The 24224-nt window shown below is 40.1% G+C and overlaps 1 protein-coding gene across 1 annotated transcript in view; it reads left to right on the top strand.

The window, feature by feature from the left end:
- wars2 (tryptophanyl tRNA synthetase 2, mitochondrial) overlaps positions 1–24224 on the top strand; it is a 107939-nt gene that overhangs the window by 77419 nt on the left and 6296 nt on the right. The window contains exons 6-9 of the mRNA XM_049595102.1: positions 8498–8758; positions 13123–13203; positions 15665–15747; positions 18605–18723. Of these exons, the coding sequence (XP_049451059.1) occupies positions 8498–8758; positions 13123–13203; positions 15665–15747; positions 18605–18723 (544 nt within the window). The remainder of the gene's footprint in view (positions 1–8497; positions 8759–13122; positions 13204–15664; positions 15748–18604; positions 18724–24224) is intronic.

The raw sequence follows: 24224 nt of genomic DNA, 5'->3' as shown, positions 1-24224 counted from the left end.
TTGTCTTGGGAATGAATGCTGATTGAAATCTTTCACATTAAATACAAAAGCCCCCCTGCAAGTGTTCTGGGTTAGAACTTCGGAGTCCATAACGTGATGACATTGGGCCCTAAAAGGCTTTCTGTGGACTTACATTTGTAAAGAGAAAAGGGATTTGAAAAGGGATTTGATCCATTCGGTCGGACACCATTTCAAAAGCCTGGAAGAATCGCAAGATTGAATATTTATATCTCCAAGTTAGCCACTTAGTCATGAAACTCCCACATAGACCCAAGGATGCAGAAGATCTGGTTAATTTTACACTTGGGAACTCAAACTTTTTTGGCTTCTTGGGCCGTCCAAGTAACTTTTGTAGGAGTGAACCGAGCCCTACCTCGAATGCTGTATCCAGTTCTCTTTATACACCTGTGAACTCAGACTCTCTATGGTCCCAGAAAAACTTTCCTGTCCAATGGTGTTAGGGAGAACAGAGCTCCCCAAAAAATGAAAGCATATTAGTGCAGACAGACTTTGACAGAGTTGCCAAACAAAGCATTTATTTTCGGATAATCAAAAAATGAGTAGTTCAGCAATAGTTAAGCTGAAATATTTGTTTAAATTTCCATAAGCCCACAAATGGACACAAGAAATTGGGAAAATGCTGCACACTTTTTTAGATGCTCTGTAACTCTTTTTGCTGTCTTTTGTTCGGCCTCCATCAAAGTCTGTTTGCAGTGATATGCTTTCATTCTAAGGGTGCTCCGCTCTTGCTAACACCATTTGTTAGAAAACTTTTTCCTGGGACCATAGAGAGCCTCGGGAGGGAGTACTCCTTCTTTAAGGCTGTATGTCGGTTTGTCTGAGTGTGTAGGATTTGCAGTGACACACTTGGCAATTGAAATGATGCTACTTGAAGTCGCATTATCTGCGAATCCATATTTTAATTCACTAGAAGGCATGCATTTTTGCTCATATAGAAATGTATAGTCTGACTTAATTCAGCCTGCATGATAAAGTAAAATCTCTGTCCAGTTTAACTGTGGGAGCTTTATAAATCTGGCAAAAAGATTTTTGTACAATTCAAGACCAAACTCTGTGCTTCATGCATCTGGTCCCAGTACAATTTGTCATCGTTACACATCGTTTCTTTGAGGATGTTGCGCTCGCTAAAATGACAAATCCAACATTTGTCATTCAGTTCCCACAATGAAGTGGTTCCAGGACCCGCTCTCTTTCGAGAGGAAAAAGAAATGTTGTTTCCATGGAATCCTGGAACCAGATTTTCTTTGGACATGTGGGAAAGTCAGCGTTAAGTCCAGAAGAAGAAGACCGTCTATTTGTTCTCTAATGAAGTGAATCAGCTGACTATTGTTTTCCATTAAATAACGCAGCCTGTGCAAAAGATCTGTTACTGCTCTTTTTTTTCTTTCAACCAGTGTTGATCTTTGATGTGAGCTGTCAGATTCATATGGACGGACACCTTCACAGCTTAACTGATGTTGATGTAGGCAAAGACCACGACACGTGTGGACATGCGTCTATGTTTGCACACGACCTCCGTCCCTGCGGAGATTACCACACACGTACATGCACAGACAAATGAACACATATTCCCGGAAAGGTGCTGCGAGTGTGAAAACATGGCCTTTATAGTGTATGTAACCTTCTAGCTGTTGGCGTTAATGTCACACACATATGGTGTGTAATGCATTCAGCATATGGTAGATGTGGATGAAGAAGGCTTTCGTCACCTTAGCGACAGTGTAATACAACAGCGTCATGCCTGTCAGAGTTAAATATGAGGAAAGAGCATGTAGCATTCCCCGCGTCTGTTACGTGTCATCAACAGGCATCTAACGACTGTGAGATGAAAATAAAAAGAGAAGGAGGTGAAGAGACGATGGGAGAAGGCAGGTGATGCTTTATTCTTTTATCCAACTGTAATTGGACAAGAGGAGAGTATTGGACAAGTATTTTGTTTGCATTGAGCTTGGCGTTCTTGTTGGCTGAGGATCGAGTCCGGCCTGCTGTTGCTCAAATGTTTGGCTCAGAAACGTTTCTTCAGTTCAGAAGAATTAACTTTTTTTAGCCACGCTCTCCACCTGGTTTGAGGGATGATAACTTTATGTCAGCTGGTTTGGCGGTGAGAGATCCACCACTTTGATCAAGACTAAAATATCTTGATTACTATCAAATGGATTGCCATTCAATCTGGTTCTGATGTTCATGTTTCCCAGATGATAAATCCTAATTACTTTGGCTATCCCCTGACTTTTCCTCTGATGATTTGTAGATGTGAGTGAAATGTCTTGATTACTATCGAATGGATTGCCAATGTCTGAATATTCTTAAAGTGATAGTTCAGGTTTTTGGACATGAAGTTGTGTGAAACACTGACCATCTGTAGCTCTGATGTGACAGTGTCACTACTCTCAACGAGCCTACTGCTCTGAGAAATCGGCCGTAGCTTACCGGAGAAAAAGTAGTTCTGAAGATGTACGGGGGACACGTAACCAAAAGGTTTTAAGCTACAAAAAAGTATGCATGTGTTTTGTTAGACTATTTCAATAATTTTAAAACATCCCCACATTACGTCAGACCTTGCTATCAATTGGGACTATTTTCTGGCCAGTATCACTCCTGTTGGAAACAGCCGATGAAGTTTTCGTTAGCCGTTGCTATCCTGCGCACCTGCACGGCGTGGTGATGAACTGTCTTATTGATTTCTGTTGCCGTGCTGTCTTGTGGGCCTGCACGGCGGAGTGATACTGGCCATACTGGCCACTGTATAACCGCAGGTACCAGCCCTGGAAAGACTCCTGTCTGACTGCTGAGATTGCAGTTATTTCTGGGACAAGGGGTTAGGGGTTAGGGTTAGGGCTTAGTGCAGAATGTGGTGGTTCTTTTAATGAAAGTGGGCCAACTCTAGAACTTTCTTTTAACAAATTTACGAAGTGTTGTGTGACCATCCATCGTTTTGCCCTAAGGAAGAAGACATGGCATATCTCCAGCTGTACCAACACAACCACTAACATGACTGGCAAGAGTGTGGACCTAATAACTATGCACAGGGCCCTTTGACCTTCTAGCAAAAGTGACATAGGCACAAAATCTGAACACAAGTGGTCGGCTGGAGATGCATGATGGACACAAGTGTGATGTGGCAATGTGTCTCAGCTGTCCTCTTGTGTTTGGATCACTGAAATACATCTCAAAACCAACAGGGTTTTAATTGTGGTAAAGGTTAATTCAAAATTGAATCTCAGTACAAAAATAACGTCTACATTGTTTAGTTGTGTTGAGGTGGCCACAACCTCATTAGGGATGCTGCAACAGGTGTTCTGTCAAAGGCAAAACACCTGTTGTGACATCACTGAGAGGGGTGTGGCCAAACGACAGACATGCTTCAAATACTTCAACCCAAAGAGAACAATTTCGACACTTCTCTGCCTTCAACTCAACTTTATTTAATTCGCAGTTTAAACACAAAGCAGTTGGTCCGACATGTTGTTCAGCTCGGACAAAAAAAATAAAGAACAATGAAAATAAAATAAAAATAAAAGTAAGAAAAAACTACTACAGATTTCAAGTGTTCTTCTCTGTATACCAAATTCAAGCTCCATATTTATAATGACTTTAGGTCTTTAATAAAGTGTTTAAATCTGGTAACGAATATTTCAGTGATTTATACTTCATTGCATTTAATGTATCATACTGAATTTTTTTAACAAGCCACGCCTCCAACATATGAAGGAACTCACTTTACAAGCATGTGAATGTTGAAATGAATTCACTTGTGCAGGTTTAATATGGTCCATGGCCAAAGTATGCTAGATGATAATATTTCATTACTCTTGGCCTTGCAGTGCAGTATTCATTACCAACATTAATTGCTTTACAACATTTGCTGTCTCCTCTGTCATCATGCAGTAGTTGATTTACGTCTTTATGTAAACTACTTTCACTTCCAACAGCTATAGAGGGACATGTTTAGAGACACTTTCCTCTGACCAACAGTAACACTGAGGTGTCTGGCTGAAGCAGCGTAATGCATGATATCGCGATTGCCCAGTGGCTAGTTAGCCGTGGCGTTGACTCTCATTTGACATTCGATTGGCTCAAATGACACCATTACCATGTCTGCATGGCTAATGGCTTCCCCTGGGGGCCCGGAGCAGAGGGGGAACATGCGTTTGGCGTGTCAGCTCGAGGTGAGAACACACATGAGCCAGACTCGGGGCCCCGTCCGCACCCAAATCAATCCTGACACCTCTTAAGAGGCTCTCAGCATCAATGGCACTCCAGTGCAATTACCCCGTCGGTAATGACATAAGCACCCAGTTCCTTCCTGCCTCTCTCTCGCCAGGCAGCGACCAGCTCCCTCAGGCCAGTAGATGGAGACTCTGCGGATGACGCTGGCCCCAGAACAGTTGTTATTCGATCCCTCAGGGCTGAGAGATGGAAAAGCTGTGGGACACGCTGGTGAGAGAGCAGCTGTTATCTGATCTCAGAGGCTGTGCTGAGCCTGTCCCTCAGTCAGATTGGATGTGATGTAGCTCAGCTAGCTGTCAAGATAACCGATTTCTCCGCAGCGGCTGAAGAGGATATCCTCTGAAAGCTTCAGGTTTTAATGATTAGTTATGATAACCTTGAAGAGTGCAGCCGGGGAACATATGATCGCCAGTCAGATTTGAGGTGATAACACCCGGATCCCATGGGTTTTGTGGGAGAGCGTTTTGAAACGGCCTCCTCTGTCCAGCTGTTGCTGTTTACAACCAGTCAACACATCTGAAACAAACTTAACCTCGTCAGAGTTGTGGGTCATTTTCTTTGGAAGTGATTAAACAATAAATATATCAACCTCAAGTTGTAATCTCAACAGTTATTGGATGAATAGCCATGCAGATATCCATGATCTTCTCTGGATGAGTTGTATTAATTTTGGTTATCACCTTTCTGATGTAGCACCATCATCAGGTCAAATCTTTATGTCTGTTACTTTGGTTTACGATCAAATACCTGCAAAACTAAAGACGTTCCCATCAGCTTCAGCTGTTCTTCACATTTTGTACTAATTAGCAAATGTAAAATTAAAATGAAATGAACATGGTAGACGTTATTCTTGCTAAAAATTAGCATGTCTCCATAGTCATTGAAGCATGTTAGCATGCCAGTGTAGCTTTTAGCTCAAAGCACAGCTGTGCCTAAGACAGTCTCACAGAACCGCTAGCATGGCTGTAGACTCGTTAAAGGGGACCTAAAATGCTTTTCCTTATTGCCTGTCCTATATATAATATCAGAATGTCAGATGTTCACATTAAATGTTGCCAAAATTTCAAATAAGTAGGCAAACACATGTAAAAGCAATCCCTGTGAGCAAAAACCTTGGGCTTCAGACTGTTCTGAATACTCCATTTCCAATGTTTTTTCGATTTTGGCTACAAGATGTCAGATCCTGGCGGACACCTTGCTCCACATTACTGCAAGTGTTTACCCTACTTAGCCTACACTGCTACATGCTAACACCAGGGAAACATGTAATCTTGGTTACAGATGTTGTTAATTTCTCCCTGATTTAAGATCATATTCCTGCTGGAACTTGTCCAGTTGTGTTTAGAAGCTTTCATTGATGATTTTTTAACTGGAGAAAGTCCCGCTATACACAGTCATAGCTGTGTAGTACACTGCGGCAAGTACACTGCAACATGTAGCTACATGCTAACGGCAGGGAAGCATGTAATCTTGGGATGCTGATGTTGTTTATTTCCCCCTGATTTTGGATCATATTCCTGCTAGAACATGATTGGTTTGACTTTTCATGGCAGAAAGTGCCGCTATTCTCTGTTGCAGTTTTCCAGCTGCATTTCTGGTGCAGCAGTTTTGCCAATTTCTTGCAAATAGCAGCATTAACTCCAAAGTTGCTAAAAGTCACCAGATGACATCATACATGCCTGTGCATATTGGTGACATCATCCCGCATTCATTTGCATATATATTGAAGTAATAGAAATTTTGAATGGCTTGAGAGCTACACCACTTACCATTTTCTCGTGCTTCCAATCCAGTGTCAACATAACCATAGAAACTCACTACAACTGAACCTCCACTTACACGACAAGCTGTGTCTCCTCCTGCCTGTCTCACACCTACCGCACAGCTCAATCGCAGCCCTGTGACGGGAAAGCTGTGTACTGCCATAACTCAGCAGATAACTAAGCATGCATGGGAATCAATTACAATATATTTCTCTCACTTTTTCCTGGACAGGCTGAAGAAGTCACTACATTGGTTGCTCGTCCCTTAATAATAGTGATGGCTAAATCAGGCGAGAATGTTGCCAAGTTGGCAACACTGAGACACCGAGATGCAGAAGACCTGAAAACACTGACTAATCAGAGTAGACTGGGCTTTTTCGGGAGGTGAGCTTAAAGAGACGGGCTTCAAAATGGAGTGTCTTAGACAGAGGGTGAAAACAGGTGTTCCAGCACAGACAGTATGAGAATTTTTTTTTTTTTTTTTTTTTTTTTTTAAATCAATACAGCATCTAAACATGTTCTAGTAGACACCTTAAATAAAATGTGAATTTGAAAATGAGCATAATAGGTCTTCTGTAACATGGGTGTTGAGACAGCAGCACTGTTTACCTCACAGTTGTCAAGATGGACAGTTAAATAAGTGTGGCTCATTTTCCAGATATGTAAAATTAACATCACCAAAATAGAATTAAGCATCTGATAAGCCTTAAACTAGAGGACATATTGTCACCAGTAGTTGTAGGGAAACACCTACAACAACAAAGTCTCTTGTACTTTTTAAATGCAGTGCTATTTTTAGTCTGAGCACATTCTTAATACGTACAAAAGCCCCGGCACAGCTGGTCCGTCTGTTAACCTGGATTTCTTCAAACCTCATGTGTAATTCTAACCCTTGTGCACGTGGGGGTTCATGTTATCTCTACCACATATTCCACCTCCCCATCCCACCTTCTCACCTGTGAGCTGGAGCACTGGGCCAAGCCACAGCACCGCACCTCTGCCGGGAACTGAACCCCGGCCTCCATGGTGGGCAGGCAAACATGCGTCACCCAGTCACCAAACACTTTGTCTTCCTAACAGCCCAACAAAAATACCCAGTCCGGTCTGCGTCTTTGTGTGTTTCTGCTCCGTCAAAGCACAAATCTACTGTGTAACGGCTTTGGTGAAGAAGCCCTGGATTTTTGAAGCCATTGCGGTTTCACGTCTCATGACAGGTGCCGCTCTGCTTGCCCTCTAATTGTATCATGTGGTGCTCGGTGCCACAAGCCGTGGTTAGGACTCTGTTCCAGCAGGGGCAATTGAAAGCCAAGGTTCAGTGGTGCGGGCCCATGCCAGAAGAAATGAGGCGGTCTGGCCCGGCCCGGCTCTGCAGAAAGAGAAACACAATGTTTGCCCAACGATACAAACACAATGAGTGATCTCCCTCTTTCTTCCAGAGGGGGTGAAGAGCTCGCTGCTATTCTAGCGCCAGTTCTGTAGAATAAGTTGGTGATATGGTGAGCTGCATATTGTATGGTATTTCCGTGGTTCTGCCTCCCCCTCCTCTTCCACTGTCCCTCCCCCACCGTGGTAACAGAGGCCTTGAAGTTGGCCGGACGGATGTTAATTATTATTGTTGGCCGGTGAGGTGATGCATTCTTTGTGCAGGATGTGTTTGGGAGAGAACAGAGGTGCTAGCCATGAAGTTAGCATCTCGGTAATACAAGCGTGACTGCTGCTGGCCTCCAACCTGCCAATAGTTTAACACTGACACTTCAGTCTCTGCAGGCTTTCTCACCTTTTCACCTTCACCCTCTCTCTAAACACTAGTTTCTCTCCTCTTCTCCGCTTTTAGCGGTTTTTCTCCTGCCCATTATCACTTTTTTTCCTCTTGTTGCAGTGTTGAGTTTAAAATCAATAAATTATTACTGGATTGATTTTGAGCCACTGACATGGAAACTATTCATTTAGATATTTCATACTTTAATAATTTCTACTGCTATAATTCTCTACGCTTTACATCAGACCAACTGTAACATCACAATTTCCCCCTGGGCATCAGTTAAGTATTTCTGACATAATTTATGTGTGTACAGTCTTTATTTTAAGAAAAACCAGCACCAATAAAGGTGTGAGATACAGCTTAACATCTTGAATAATCTTGTTCAACTTTAAATATACAATGCACAAATTGTGAGCTCCTGGAAGCCAACACCAGCTTTGTTTACTCAGCATTTTGCTTCACAATATTTGCTTTTTTTGGGCACTTTTTCCGCGATTTTTGTAGCTTCCTCTTGGATGCCTGCAGCTTGGACACTACCTTTTCGTAAAGTCCGACCTCACCGGCGCACTGTGCCCAGGAACATCCCAACCACTGCAAAAATAGAAAACATAAGACAATGCGTGATTAATTGAAGAGGATTTTTTTTAAGGAACATACTTAAATCTTTGCAAAGAGTCATTAACTTACAAAGTGTAAATGAAGATATTCCCTTTCTTTCCAGGAGCCTTCAGGAGGTGGGCGTGTATTCTCAGGGATCCAGCCAACGGGGGTGCCCCACCTGGGCAACTATCTGGGTGCCCTGGAGAACTGGGTGTCCCTGCAGGACCAATATCCTTCGGTGCTCTACAGCATTGTGGACCTGCACTCCATCACACAGCCTCAGGACCCGGCACGACTCAGGAGCAACATCCTGGACATGGCAGCCAGCCTGCTGGCCTGTGGCATCGACCCGGAGAGGGCAATACTCTTCCAGCAGTCTCAGGTGGGCAGGAGAGTGAGGATGGATGGATGATAGATGTCAGCTGTGTTTCACTGCACACTGGAATTCAGGGTCAGTTTTGAAAACATGATTTATTGTGTTCTTTGTGTAACAGTTACTTTTCCTGAAGCGTCAGAGAATGACATGTAGAACCACTGACCAAGCGTCGGTGTTTGACGAGTTGGGAATAAGAGACATGTTTGGGAACTTTGAATTTTATTTCTTTCTTGGCATGCTCTCGCAGTGCATTATTGGTGTTTAATTAGTGCTTAAGCTCCGAGACTATATAAGATAATGGATGTAGCCACTGTGATGTCACCCATTGGTATTTTGAAGCCAGAATTGACCCTGTTTGGATGAGAGTCTGGCACTGTGGAGGAGTGAGGGGTGGATCTGACTGAGAAGCTGAGGACACTATCAGCCTATCACTCAAAGTGGCCCCCCAATAATTATGTGTGACTCTAAACCTTCATAAAATGTAAACTGGTGAGCTAAATAAAGGTTCATTTCTTGTACAGATGTCATGAACAGGGAGATTAGCTTTAGAGGCTGTTAACGTGTTAATTTCTGCTGTAAAGTCAGGCATTTTAACATGAGGGTCTATGAGGATTGACTCACTCTTGGAGCCGGCCTCAAGTGGCCATAAGAGGAACTGCAGTTTTCGGCACTGTCATGTTGGCTTCATTTTTTGGCCCCGTAGGCTGCCGCTTGGTCAACCCAGTTTCGCTCCAAAGTCATCAAAATCTGGCGGTTAGGCAGTGCCTTGTGCCGTCAGACACTGAGGGAAAAGCCGTCCTTTAACATCGGCATGATATGCGGCTGGTCGACGTTGTAGTTTACCAGCGCTCTGTGGTGTCGGGGAAACGCTGCGGGACAAGAATGAAAGTTAAGGCAGCAAAAGTCCAAGTAGGGTGGGCGAGACGGACTTTCACCTGGGAGAGCAGAGTTTGCATCCTGTAAGATTATAAAGCCAAACCCTGGTCTTTTTTCCTAAACCTAACCACTTGCTTTTGTTGCCTAAACCCTGGCGTAGTGCTTAAGTTGTTGGAGGAAAAAGAAACATGTTGTTGTACTTACGTAGTACATTTATTGTGAAAGAGACTGTATGTAAACGGTAAATTTCCTGTGAAAACAAGTATATTTTGAACGAAGACAATGCACGTCACAGGCAGAACTTGACACAGCGTCCCAGAACATCAACAACCAACGCACCCAGGGTACCTTTCACGTCATACCTGGACGTGGAAAGTCCATGACCAAATATTGATATGCGGCGAGGTCAGATGAATGAATAATACTACTCTATTGTTATATTCATAAGTGATCACATATAGTATGAATAACTCTCGTCTGATATGTGTTTGTGTTCTTTAGTTCATGTCTGCACATTTGTATCTCACGTTTAAGGTGGTTATTTAACAAAACATTAACATAATTGTTGCTGCAGTGGACTTTTGTGGAAGTATGTCAGCGCTTATAAATGTATGTTTCTCTTTTCAAAAGGCAGCTTCTAGTTTTAACCTCTTTTTAAGTTTGCTTTGCAGACAGCCATCTTTGACTGTTTATATTAAAGCTGCCGACTAATGTTTACCTGCCAACATGCCAGCCAGCCCCCAAATTGCTTATTTGATTGCTCCTGATTTTTATCTCCACTGTACACTCTGCGAAATTCACAGGGACTATAAAAACACATGCATTTATAAACCTACATTAAATCCTGCTTTGGCCACATGAAGTCAGCAAGATGGATAATGACGGTCTTAACGTTTGCGGCGGTTCCAAGATTTCAGGGTAAAATGTACAGAATCAGAACAGCTGTTTGGTTCTCCCTTACATGTGTGTGTGTGTGTGTGTGTTTTCTGTTCTTATTCACAAGTTAAGGAGCAGAAGTGTGTGTGTATGTGTGTGAGAAAGAGTGTGAGAGTTCAGTCCATCTGTGTTTCTCTGCCCCCCTACACACACACACACACACACACACACAGTCACAGTCCTATTTTTATTCCCGTTTAGCTTCATGCCACATAACTTGGCAGCGAGGCGACCCTCCTGTTGAACACGCCTGCTCCACATGTAAAAATACAACGACTGCCCAAAGAAAATACTCCACTCCATTGAAGAAAAAAAAAAAAAAAAAGAGCAGATCTGGTGACGAGCTGAAGTCAGTGGTATCAAAAAGGAAGTGAATGAATCAGCAAATCTGCAAGTCCTCTGGGGTTTATAGAAGTATCGAGGACAGAAGTGGATTTATAGTGCGGGGCCAACTGTTAACCCACTACTATGTAATACTCACACCATCCGTAACATCAGCATATCTCTTGTTGCAGTGCATTCTTGCCATGCAGCATGAATGAAGGCCTTGTTCTTCCCAAGCTTTTAAATATCAGAGTTTTATTACACTTCAAAACCATATCCATCCCGTTCTGCGCTGTCATCGACATCTGTCCCATCTCTTGTCTGTCTGCAGTGTGTAATGAATACCGGCCCCCCACATGTTTGCCCCAAATCCTGCTTTATGTCCCTGCTGTCTGCTTTTGACGTCACACTGAGAAAGAGGGGATGGCAATATAGCCAGCATCCATAAAGTTTAATTTGCAGGATATTTCCTGCATCCCCACATACACTCTTACACACAAGATTTTTTTGTGCAGTCAGAACAGCCTCCATGAAAGCGGATATGTATATGCAGTTGATTTACCACTGCCAGATGCACATGCTACACCATATTAACATAGGTTGTCTGCAGGTCCTTAAAAAGTTTTAAGATATTTTAAATACAATTTTATAAATATTAGGCCTTAAAAGTCACGAAATTGTCTAAAAATGTGTATTTGTGAGGTCTTATTTATCCGTCTTTTAATTTCTTTTTGTCTTCTTCTGAAAGCCTCCTGCTGAACCTAATAATATACTGTCTTTACTTTATAACTTGTGATTTAATGTAAATTAACTAGGGCTGCCAAGTGATGAAAAAAAAAAAATCTAATTAATGACATGCTCTGTGATTAATGAATCTAAATCAATCTCATACAGCAGTTTTTGCTGTGAAGGTGTTTAAAGACTTTTCAGTTGAAATAAACTTTGGCAGATGTGTTGCAGTAAAGCTGCTGGACTTTGGACACAATTGTCCCCCTGTCCTCGACAACCAAAACTGGTCTGCAGTCCATTCTGCAAGGGAGTTAATCAGTCACAGGTAGACTTACTCAGTTTGCGTCTGAAATGAGAAGAACAAGTAGATTAATCAGTAATAATTAATCAAGTAATAAGTGTAATAAAAATACATATTACGAATACTAAAACAGAAAGCTGCTAGTTATGGGCTTTATTAAAAAGATATGTTTTGAGTTGTCGTTTAAAACTGTCCACTGAGCATGCATGTCTAATATTTAAAGTCAGGGTGTTCCTTATTTTTGGGGCGTAGCAGATAAAAGAAGCATCCCCAAACATTTTTGTAGTGACATCAGGAGCAGTTAAAAAGGCAGTTGCGGAGGATCCCAGGGTTCATGGGGGGACATAAGGTGATAGGGACTCTTTTAAACAGGAGGGGCAGATGCCATTAAGAGCCTTAAAAACCAATAGAAGGATTTTAAAATCAACTCTAATAGATGCTGGGAGCCAGTGAAGATTACATAAAAGAGGAGTTATATTGTCTCCCTTTTTACTTTGCATATTAATCTCTCATTTTTAGTTTAAACTTGTCCTCACAGTGAACACAGGTGTGACCAGGTGCACCTGTCTGTGAGGAGTCAGGACAGATAGGGAGGAGCAGTACTCGTCCACTGCCACTGAGAGGCGCTAAGGAGGCGCCCTCCTCCTGTCCCATAGCAGAGCTCTCACCCATTCATCTGTTTGTTTAATCTGCTGCTTAATTGATTTCTTCTATTTATGTCTCAAATGCTTTTCTGTGGTGAAGACTCTTTTGTATAACTTGACTAAATAAAGTACAACACACAGACATATGCAGAATACATGTGTATGTGTGTGGATATGCATCTATCATATGTCCACTGTGTAAGCACATATATAACTTACTTAATCCAGACCCACCCAAACTGCCATACTATTACTGAAGTATTATTACTGTCAGAACCCCTGATCTTAAGTTTTTGTTTTAAAATGCTTTAAAACAATCAGTTTAGCTAGTAATTTTCTAATAATTTCTCCTGGGGTGAATCCTAAAACAGGACCAGACTTCAATGTGTGACCAAGTGAAATTCAAATTGCATTTAGGACAAAAATATACTGTCTGTGTGTCTGTGTGTTTTTTTTTTTGTTTGTTTGTTTTTTTTAAGACGATTATAACAAATTATTTTTCACTGACAGTGGCACTGAATGTGTTGCCCCTCTCCCTCACCCCTCCCTCCACCCTGCAGGTATCCGAGCACGCTGAGCTCTCCTGGATCCTCGGCTGTCTGACCAGCATGCCTCGCCTCCGACACCTGCCGCAGTGGAAGGTTAGACTCTGAATATTTCCTGCAGCCGACACTCACACATGCACATATAAATGACCGGGGAGATAGAGAAATGTCTGTCATTTATAATCGTGTGACACCTCAGAGTTTATTTTATGGTACATTGTAATCATCTGTGTTTGTGTTATGGTGGTGCGATGGTGCCGCACTGCAAACTCACCCTGACTTAGTTTGTGATTGTATTTAAACATGGTTATAAAAATTACTCTTTTATTAAGTATCAAATGATCTTCTAATAAGCACCTATTAACCATTTAAATATGGGCTAACAATAATGCATTGCTGCTTTATAAAACACACTAAAAACATCTTGTAAAACTTATTTATTAAACAATTCTGGGAGCCTTCAGTACTTTTTTTATTAAGTGTTTTACTACATTTATATAGTATTTGTATTATTTGTAGATCAACTTACACTCACTGTGGTGTTTTTATTATAATCACCAAATGACTTTAGAATAGGGTGTTGGCAGGGTGTTAATTCAATAGATTTTAGGGTTCAGAAGTCATTAAATAGTGTTATATTAGAATTTTGAGGTCTTAATTGTCACAAACATTTTGTCTGATTTCATTTATCTTGTCAAAATGAGTTGAGCTCCTCTGTGTTAAAGTCCGCATTTCAAGTTACAAATCTTTAAACACACCACTGAACCTAATGCTGTTTTTTTTTACTTTTACTGGTAAAGTGTAAATTAACCAAACTCACTCTAACAACCATATACCTACGTAAAACCTACCTCTGCACCCGACCACACATACTTACCTGTATACTTACCTTTAATGCTGCAATAAGAAAAAGATGATTTGTCCAAATTTCATCTTAAATTTGGTTAAAAATGATCTCAAAGGTCTTAAAAAGCATTAAATGAAGGTGTCTAATACCTGAAGACACCCTGTACAGAGACAAATACACAACTCTGTCTCCCAGAAATTACATTTGTATACAACTAAACTGAAACAGCAAATATGTTTTTGAGGGAAATGTAATGCTGAGAAGTTATCTATTAACATAATGAGAAAATGTTGCTAATTAACATACCTGGCAAATCACAAAAATGTTGATACTGAACAAATCTGCAAAATGTTTATTGTCAGCGTGTTTCAGTTGTTTTCCATCAAAACAGGCAGTCATGCAAACAGTATCAACTCGTAGTGAGTACAGAATAATTTATAATCCTTTTTAAATCAACATTTAACTTAAATCACAATCTCTTCCTAACCTTAACCAAAGTGCTTTTGTTGTCTAACATTAACACAAGAGAGAGGAATAATCCCGGGGCTCTGTTGTAAAGGTCCTGCACTTTGCACCATACTCCACAATCACCTCCCTCTGAAAGCTACGCAGTATATGAATGAAGTGTTTTGTTACCTGGCAGAAACGTCTCTGAACATTATCCAGGCAGCGATTATATCACCGCAACAACGTAATTAAGAAAGCAGTGTAGTAACATGCAGATGTAATTTCTAGGAGACAGCATTGCAAAACAGGGACTGCAGTAACATTGCTTGCTGCTCTTCACTGAAGCTGCTTAAAAGATGTCTGAGCTAGTTATGAATCACTTACTGAAAATAAAGGAAATACAAATAAAAAACTTGTGTGACAAAATTGATTCTTCTTTTCCAACTGTATAGACGGTCATTTTGGAGATACAATGGCAAATAATGTTTTGAATTGACTGATGTGAAATCAAATTGAGCCCAACGCTGATATCCTGTTACTCACTGTGGTCAGATCTGTTTCCTACGAACTGTCTCATCAGCTGAGGTTAAAAGTATTTATTTCATATCTAAACACATTTAATCAGACACTATCTTTAAAATCCAGCCTGGATTTCTCAAATCTTTTATCAAACAAACTGCAATCTGATGAAGGAGAAGATGGCTCCTACGATAGTATCTAGAGATTATTATTGATATTATTGTCTCACGCACTCAGTGCTTCATAATCATTCTGATTTAATCATCGCCACGTCTGCACTTAACTTCAGTAAATTAAGATCATTCCCTTTTTTCTGCTCCCTCCAACTTTCCGGCATTTCTCCAACATTCCTATTGTCTGTTTTATCGTTTTGTTTTTCTACCCCAAAAACTCTTATAATTACAGTGATTCTCCTCTGGGCCCCGTGCAGCTTTAATACATGTTGAGGCCGAGCGAGAGCCAGCGGCTCCCTGTTCTCGGTCTCTGTTGCTTCATAGAAAACACCTTTTGTTTACCCAACACTTGAGTTGATCTCAAACATGGTGGAAAAATGTCACGTGAACTCATCCGTAGCCCGTTTGTCTGAGAATCGATGAGTCGTAGAGGCGAGAATGGCTCTTTCAGGGGAAAAGAGAAAGTCAACTTGAGTCAGTCTTTCCCTCCTGTCAGCTTTTATCCCTGCTTGTGTTTAGTTTTTCTCTTTCTTCCACCTCAACTTGCTCATGTTTCTTTCCTCTATCACAGATGAAGAGCAAACAGAAGAATGAAGGCAGCGTTGGTCTCTACACATATCCTGTCCTCCAGGCCGCCGATATCCTCCTTTACAAGTGAGATCTCCATACGAGTAGGATGTTGTGTGTGTGTTATTGTGTGTTGTTCTTAAGCGTCATAGACAAAGTCTTAAGCCTCTAAAGGAATAGGTAAAGAGCTCCTGGACCTCATTGTTTTCCCACTTCGTGGACATTTTGGCCACTGTTCTTCCTCTTTGACTTTTCAAATCTCAGGCAGTGGGTCGCACATATAGCACATTGTCATAACGTCACACCCATGCGTTACTACCTCAGTTCCTGGCTTAGAGGCAAGACAACTCTGTCTCCCCATTCCCCAATTATACCTTTTACACAGAACGGTGAGGCGGCATAACTGCGTGATATTCCCACCTTGAACAGGCAGTGAAAAAAGGGCTTGTGGTCAAGCATGTCTCGCTGTTTTACTGAACCCGAGGAGCCGCGGTCTTGGTTGAGTTTTTCTTTGCCATGCGAACTGATTACACTATAACGTTACCACCTGCAAAATACCTCAACCAGTTAAATCTATGCCCTACTTTATACATGCAGTGGTTATGTCAAAACAAGCAACTGTTACACCTATTTGGACATTAATACATCTGTTAATTTTATTTTACCAATAAGGTTGCTGACGGAGTAGCTGCGACTTGAGTGTGTTGTTCAGGGGTGGATTTAGTAATGTGATAGCCCCAGGCAAACACTTTCTTGCTTTACTTTTCACCCTTTCTCTAGATGGGAATAGTGGTATTTGCAGTGGTAGAGGAGGTATTCAAAACTGTTTTTTGTTTCTGAAGTAAAACTATTATTTATTAATATTAATTCTATCAAACCACACAGTAAAAGTCCTGCATTCCAATTTTTTACTTAAAGTGAAACAGGTGTTATTAAAGGTAGAACTTTCAATTCTAGTATAATTCTGGATAGTTTAATGACCAATAATGTGTCATATTTTATCTGATATATATTCGTGAGTAAACATTCATCTGCAGCATACCCAATAGAATGTCTCTGTCAGGTAAATGTAAACATAAAATGTTTTCCTCTGAAGTAGAAGTACACAGGAAGAAGTAAATTTTTGAGTTGCATTTTTTAAAGTGCCTTAGGGGGCTTCTGTTAGTTATTTTGGGGCACAATGAGTCAGAATAGCAACATATTTCAATAATTTTCACATCTAAACATCATATACTGGTTAAGAAGTTAGCTGCTTAAAATGCTAGTTTAGATAACAGACAATATGTACAGTTTGCTGGTGGTTCATCTGAGTTATTGAAGATTGGATGTGGAGTCCCACAAGGCTCTATTCTGGGGGCATAAACTTTTTATTTTGTGTATCAGTGACATGAATATATTGTAATTTGTGTTGTTTGTGGATGACACATTTTTTTATTTCTAGAGATGATTTAAAAGTGTTAGCAGGAATTATTACAAATGAAATTGTCAAACTGAAAAGATGGTTTGATGACAACAAGTCATCCCTAAATGCGACTAAAACTAAGTTTATGGTTTTTGCAAATTGAAAAAAGGATTAAATTAGTTTCACTGTCAATAGATGGAGTTTACATTGAAAGAGTGTCTTAGTTCAGATTTTTTGGGTGATAAACTGTTGTGGAAATCTCATATGGAATATGAAGGGACAAAGGTGTCGAAGAATATTTTTTATTTTGTTAAATTGCAAGGCAATGAGAATGAGGACACATCAATAGACTGTTGATCAAGTCAGTCTTTTCGGTAATAGAATGTGTGAATTGGGGTTGACGTGCACTGCTAAGTACACAAAAAAAGCGCAGTGTCAAGTGTTAAGTTGTTTGTATGAGCAGTTCTTGAGAAAGCTGTAAGCAGCAATACCACAGGCCAAATAGTCGGCACGTTTAACAGGGATGTTTTAAATGAGCACTGCACTTGTAACGAATAACGAACGAATAAAAATGCATTTACTTACTTCTACGTACTCTTGTCATTTCTGAAGAAGCAAATGGTTTGTTTTTTATCCAGGTTTTGAGATTTCAGCCTTCATCCCAACACAAGACATTCAAAATGCTGAAAAACCAAGTTTAAAAATTCCACAGCAACATCTTCCAGAAATTAAGTTTGTGTTCCTCTCGTTAATCCACAACACATGCCAACTGTTCTCACAGGGACTATTTTCTTCAGTATAAAGTCATTCCAGTGAAAACTGTTAACAGAGTGTTCTGTGGTTTATCAGGAGAGCAGGAGAGGCAGTAACTTTGCTTTTGGAAAGACATGTTTCAGTTCCATTCACCTCACTGTGTGTGGGTGGAGGCTGAAATCTCAAAACCTGCACAAATAAAACCAAAACTATCTCCTCCAAAAAAATAGATTTTATAAGTATGTGTGATTCAGCTCCTTAATACTCCTAAATGTGTTTAAAATGCAGTAAAACAGGGTGTTTACTTGTTTTATATATTTTCTTGTGTCATATTTTAGTGTGGAGATATTGTCTGATGCAACCTAGTGTGCTGCCGCTGTGTCAGCAGATTTTGATTCAAGTTGAGTTAGCGATCACATCAGTTGGTGGTTAGATTATTTCTCGTTTCTGCAATGAAAATTAAAAACTTAAGCTGCATATTTCTACTGATTTAAAAGCTTTCTCTTCAGCTGTTTCTGTTTGAACCATCAAACAGCCAGAGACTAATTTCCTGAGAAAAAAGGGCAACGTACCAGAGAGAAACTCATCTTTATTGCACTCTGGATCTTATCAAAGACAATATTAATGGATCGCTTCCTCCCGGGTGACAGTTGCAAAACCAACCCTGAAAAGCTCCAGCAGTCACTCCAAAGTGCCTCCAGTTTGTGCTCACATCTTGCTGTGTATTTCACCTCCTGTGCCGTCAGTAGCTGAAGAAGCTCACGTTGTTTCTGTGGCTTTGTCTCTCAGGTCCACTCACGTCCCCGTCGGAGAGGATCAGGTCCGGCATTTGGAGCTGGCTCAGGATCTCGTTCGCATCTTCAACAACCACTACGGAGACCTGTTCCCTGAACCCAGCGCCCTGCTCAGTAAGAACACACACTCATACACACACATTTGCAGGCATGAAGGCGCTCGTACACACACTAGGTTTTAATCAGATATGTGTGTTTGAAGACTGTGTACTGCTAGTTAAAATAGATCTCTGGTAGCTGGTGATCGAGGCAGGAATTTAGTAGCTTTTCCTTACTATTTTTATGTAAAAAAAAATAATAATAAATAAATAAAAACGGGTTACGATTAATCGTCATAGGACAATTTGAAGTACACACTAAATAAATTGAGTCAGTATTAGCAGCCGTTCAAATGAGAAATCACCCCACAGATGCTGTTAGACTGGAGATAAAATTTCTACTTTTACAGTGACAAAAGATTTTTTTTTTTTATAACCTTGATTCCAAAAAAAGTTGAGAATTTGGTGCCTGCAACATGTTCCAGATAATTTGGGACAGCGTAATGTTTACCAGTGTGTTATATCACCTTTTCTTTGACAACACTCAGTAAGCATTTGGGGACAGTATTTGTTGAAGTTATAAAAGTGAAATTTCATTCCCAAGATTCACAAACATACCTGTCGAAATCTGTGTGGAAGACTGGGCCAAAATCCCATCTGAACACTGTGAGTGATTAATTTCTTCATACAGGAAGTGTCTTGCAGCTGGCATTGTAAACAAAGGCTTCTCCGATTATTAAATAAATTTGAGTTAGTGTGTTTTACACTTTTTTCTTGTGTCATTCCACTTCACTGCACCTCGACTTTATGGATTGAAACATTCTGATTTCTTTATCAGTGTAGTTTTATTAAGTTAATACCAACGTCTGGTCTAATTTTAATTTCAATAGCTGCATTGGAAGTATGTTTAATGTTAAAACTAAAGATATGTTGAGACTTACTTCCCTCACTGTATGCTGACAAGCATTTGCAAACCATAGCGTTCTTGTTTTATATACATGTTACACGTTGTCCTGGCTTTTTTGGAATCAGGGTTGTAGCTGTGAGTTGTGTGACATTTCTTAATTAAATCTCCAACCTTTTCATCTTTTTTGCCCATAACCAAGCGTTAAAACTTTATTTATTTAAAACAAGTGAAAAAAAATCTGCCAGAGCAGTCCGAATATTTCATCCAGTTTTAACAAAGATCAGCTTGTTTTATTAATTTTCCAGAAATGAATGTCTGTATTTAGAAAGATCGAGCACTTTGCTTTGCCAGAATTAAGACTAAACAGACTGGATTTTTGAGTATGTGTGCGAGTACTTTTAAGTGCCTGAATTTAAAAAAACGGAAAACGTCAAGTACTCTAAAGTTCTTGGATTTAAAATAGGACCTTAAAAGTGTTTGGATTATCCTAGTGGGATCTCTGAGTGTGAGTCTCTGTGGATTGTTTGACTCTCAGGAAAAATCAATATTGTATTTCGATATTAATGTTATGTTAAAAATGGTTATAAATCACCAAAATGATGTTTTCACTACTTAAAGAAATTGCTACTTGATGTTTTTATTTACAGTGGAAACTGCTTGTAGTGATCACATCTATTCGCGTCGAAATAACACGGAAATAAATCTTACTTTAGTTTACTGTAGTGTGTGATTGTTAGATGGATTTAGGCCGGCATATATGAGCATCTATGTGAATTACTGGCCCTTACGTTTGACATAATTTGTCCTTCTCTCACATAATTTCTGAATGTGCTTGAAAAGTCCTTGAAGTGTATCATTTCAGCAGGCTGGCGACCCTGCAACATTTTAGACAATTGCAATTTGATTTGAGTTGGAAAAAAGGTTACATTTACTTTACTGCACTTGTTTTAAGAAACAGCTGTCTTTCCCTCTTTGGATTTCTTAAACAAAACGGCAGAAGCCCCTCTCTGTAGGCGTCATGATAATTACGATATCGACTTAATGAGGTCAGCAAAACATTTTTGAGGTAATTTCCATATATCGTACAATATTGCTGTTTTGTTTACATGTGTGGTTGTTTACTAAAGAATGCCACCAACTTTTTATCCAACATGATGCCAGAGTAAACAAAAGGGTATCCCAACCATTAGGCTTTATGTGTTGTTTTCACAGCGCCTAACTGAAAAGAACAGAGTAAAGCTATGCTGAGACACGTTTTGATGTCATTTCTGGTTGCACTGCTTTTATCCTTCCGTCTGCTCTCTGTGTTGGAGTTTCATCGTGGGCAGGGCTCAGCTAATACACACACAAACACAAAAACATACACACAGCCACAGTGAACCAGGTGAAGTGACGATAACGTTGGAGCTAGAATAGATGTTTTTCCCAACGACTACTGACTAGCCAGAAAGGTTTGGAAGAATACGGCCAAATTTACTCTGTTTCAAAGCCAAACTCCACGACTCGTGGTGTGCACGTTTTGGGTTTAAGTCGACTGAGAGAGGAGAGCACGTTAGCATGAACAACCTGGTATGCTAACTTTGTTTAAAAACAGTGGCAACGAAAACTGGCAATACAACTAACGTAAAGGCTAATGTGAAACATTTTACTTTGTTGTACATGTTGTTGTCACTCGTCGCTAACGTACAGCTAATATGTAGCTGCATTTTTGGTTAACAAAGGTCGTAAATGCTGAGAAACTGGATCGGCATTATATTAAGAAATAAGATAAGATATACCTCTGTTCCAAATGTTTAATATTAAATTAAATGCAGTTTGTTTTACTTATTTCGGATACTTTAATATTTTTCAGTTCCAGTGTCTGAGTATTCTGAAGAATTCAAAGTTCGTTGCTCTTTGTAAGGCTGCCCCGATTCCAAAAAAAGTTGGGACACTGTTTTTAAAACGGAAATCATGAACAGAAAACAATGATTTGCAAATCCTTTTCGACACACAGTGGGGGACGTTAACTGAAACACATTTAATAAGTGGAGAAGCCTTTGTTTACAATGCCAGCTGCAAGACACTTCCTGTATGAAGACACTAATCACTCACAGTGATCAGATGGGATTTTGGCCTCTTCACTCACACAGATGGTCTTTTAATTTTTGAAGAGTTTCACCTTCATAACTTTAACAATTAGTGTCCTCAGTTCCCAAACACTTAACATAGTGTTGTTATAAGACGAGGTGATGTTACACAGTGGTAAACATGCCTCTGTTCCAACTGTTTTGCAACGTGTTGCGTAAATCAAGTTCAGATTGAGTGTATTTTTACAGAAAACAATAAAGTTTATCAGTCTTTGTGCTGTATTCGACTGATAATAGGTCAAAAAGGAGTTGTTATTATTGTGACAGGCTTGATGGGAGTGACACCAGTGATTTCTACCATCAAGCATCAGTTTTAGTCGCTGGAAACATGTGGATGATGCTGTAACGTCATTAACATTTGTCCATCAGACAACTGGAACAGGAAAAATACATCAGAAAAGCAAAGCAGCAAATGTCAGCAGCTGTGTGTTTTATCAGAGCTGCAACTCTAGTATACTTCTGTTTTTTATTTGCAAATGTATTTCTCTCTCTTTTCCTTTTTTTCTCAGCAGTTTATATTAATAGATAAGAGTAGTCGTAGAGAGATGACAGGAAACAAGGGAGAGAAGTTGGGAATGACATGCAACAAAAGTCCCCAGTTGGATTTGAACCAGTGACGTGGCTGTGTATGGCTGGCATCTTAACCTCTGAAGCTACAGCAGAAGAACTTATATCACAGAGTTTATTTTACAATCATTAGATGTTAGTCAGGATGTTCATTTGCTGTTTAATTCTTGGGTAGTGATGAATGAGAAAGTTTCCTGTTTTCTGCTTCGGTCACAGTGCAGTCTGTTGAATGAAATTAAACAGAAGGAACTATTGCTGGCAAAGTTGAGAGTTTTTGAATTTGTATGATAAACAATTCTTTTTGTAATCCGCTCTTTCTTGCCTTTATATTTTTAATTTTGTGTGCTGCCATTTGGCCACGTCTCCCTTGCAAAATAAGTCTTTTTAGAAGTTTTCTAGTTACATAAAGGTCAAATTAAAGAAAAAATATTTATGGCCAATCACAGGTTACACTTGGAAGGAAAAATTGAACAAAGTATGAACATACAATATGATGTTTTCACGGATTTATTTTGAAATTATTGCTCTGTGTTTTCCAGTTTTACACACACATGGCTGACATGCTCTCCCTGTTTCATCCTCCTTGATTATTGGTATCATAAAGCACAAGATGGAGTCACTCATGTGTGCAGCGCAGCTTTGATTAAAGAAGTATTTTCTTCCTCTTGTATCAGAATAATAGAGTGATAATAGATTTGGGGAGGATGTCCTAGAGATGACTTCAGGGAGGGTTTTGTGTGTGTGTGCAGTATCTGGCTCAGACCGGTCGATCCCATCTTCGTTTCTAGTCTTTGGCAAAGCAGAGCTGCCAGTCACCACCTTCCCTTTGAAACCGAACCGAAGGCTTTTTAATTTGCCTGAAATAAGGTCGTCTGACGGACTGATAAACAGGATGTGGCGTGTGGGAGGGACGTGGACTTCTAGTTTGGGATAGAAAGAGAGATGGAGCAGCAAGATGGCGGAAGGACGGGGGTTGATAAATAAGACAGGAGAGGAAATCTCGGCTCCCAAGGTCTGCTCATCCCTTCGCACCGAGATACGTCTGCTTCACACTGGGACGGTCTTTCTCACACACACACACATACACACACACAACAGGCAACAGTAATGAAACTATAACTCTTCGATTAAAACACTCCTGCACAAAGACTTGTTTCATCATTTCGCACCAGCTGACATCGACCAGATTCAAACAGTGAGCGGTGTATCTTAACTTGTTACACGGGCATGTCGTTCACATCTCACTTCTAATAAAAAACAGAAATTCACCAGCCGAAATCCATCAGTAGATATTTAAAAATATCCTCAAAGACGTAACTATTTTCCACAGTAGTATCTATACAAATTAAAAAACTAGTACTGGAATGATTTCACAACAGTAAGTTGATTTACAGGAAACTAATGGACAAATCAAAGAAAAAGTGAATAGTTTTAAGTTCTTCTCATGTGTTTGAACATTTTCAGTTTGATTAACTCCCTTAAGTCTCTCTTAGGCATTCTCTTGGCGTTGAGTCGACAAACAAAGAATAAAGAAGCTCAGTCGATCAACATACTCACGCATTTATTTAGGTTTCCTTCGGTTATTTTGGTACCGTCCCAGCATTAAGCAGGAAATGCTTCGTTGACTAAATACAGGCTGCCCTGCCCCCTGACTGGTGGAGGTTGTTGGAGTCGCACGTAGACTGAGAGGAAGACATAAAAAAAAATGTTCAGGGCTTTGCATGTACATTTGATTTTGATCTACAATTAATATTCCCGGACAAAGATGCCAGAATTGAACACAAAGATAGAGCTCTAAAGGAAAGGGCTCCTCTTTTGTAAAGATACAAATACAACATGTATAATTGTGTTTATATATATTATTTATTGCCATATTTTTATGCCTCCACACTAAAAACAGCTGTGCCTGGTGGCTTTATGTTTTCAGGTTGTCCATCTGTCCATCCGTCCCTTTCTTGTAAGCATGATATCTCA

Source organism: Epinephelus fuscoguttatus, linkage group LG13 (assembly GCF_011397635.1).
Source record: "Epinephelus fuscoguttatus linkage group LG13, E.fuscoguttatus.final_Chr_v1".
NCBI lineage: Eukaryota > Metazoa > Chordata > Actinopteri > Perciformes > Serranidae > Epinephelus > Epinephelus fuscoguttatus.
The sequence above is the reverse complement of the archived record's forward strand: the minus strand, read 5'-3'. Positions and strand labels throughout refer to the sequence as shown.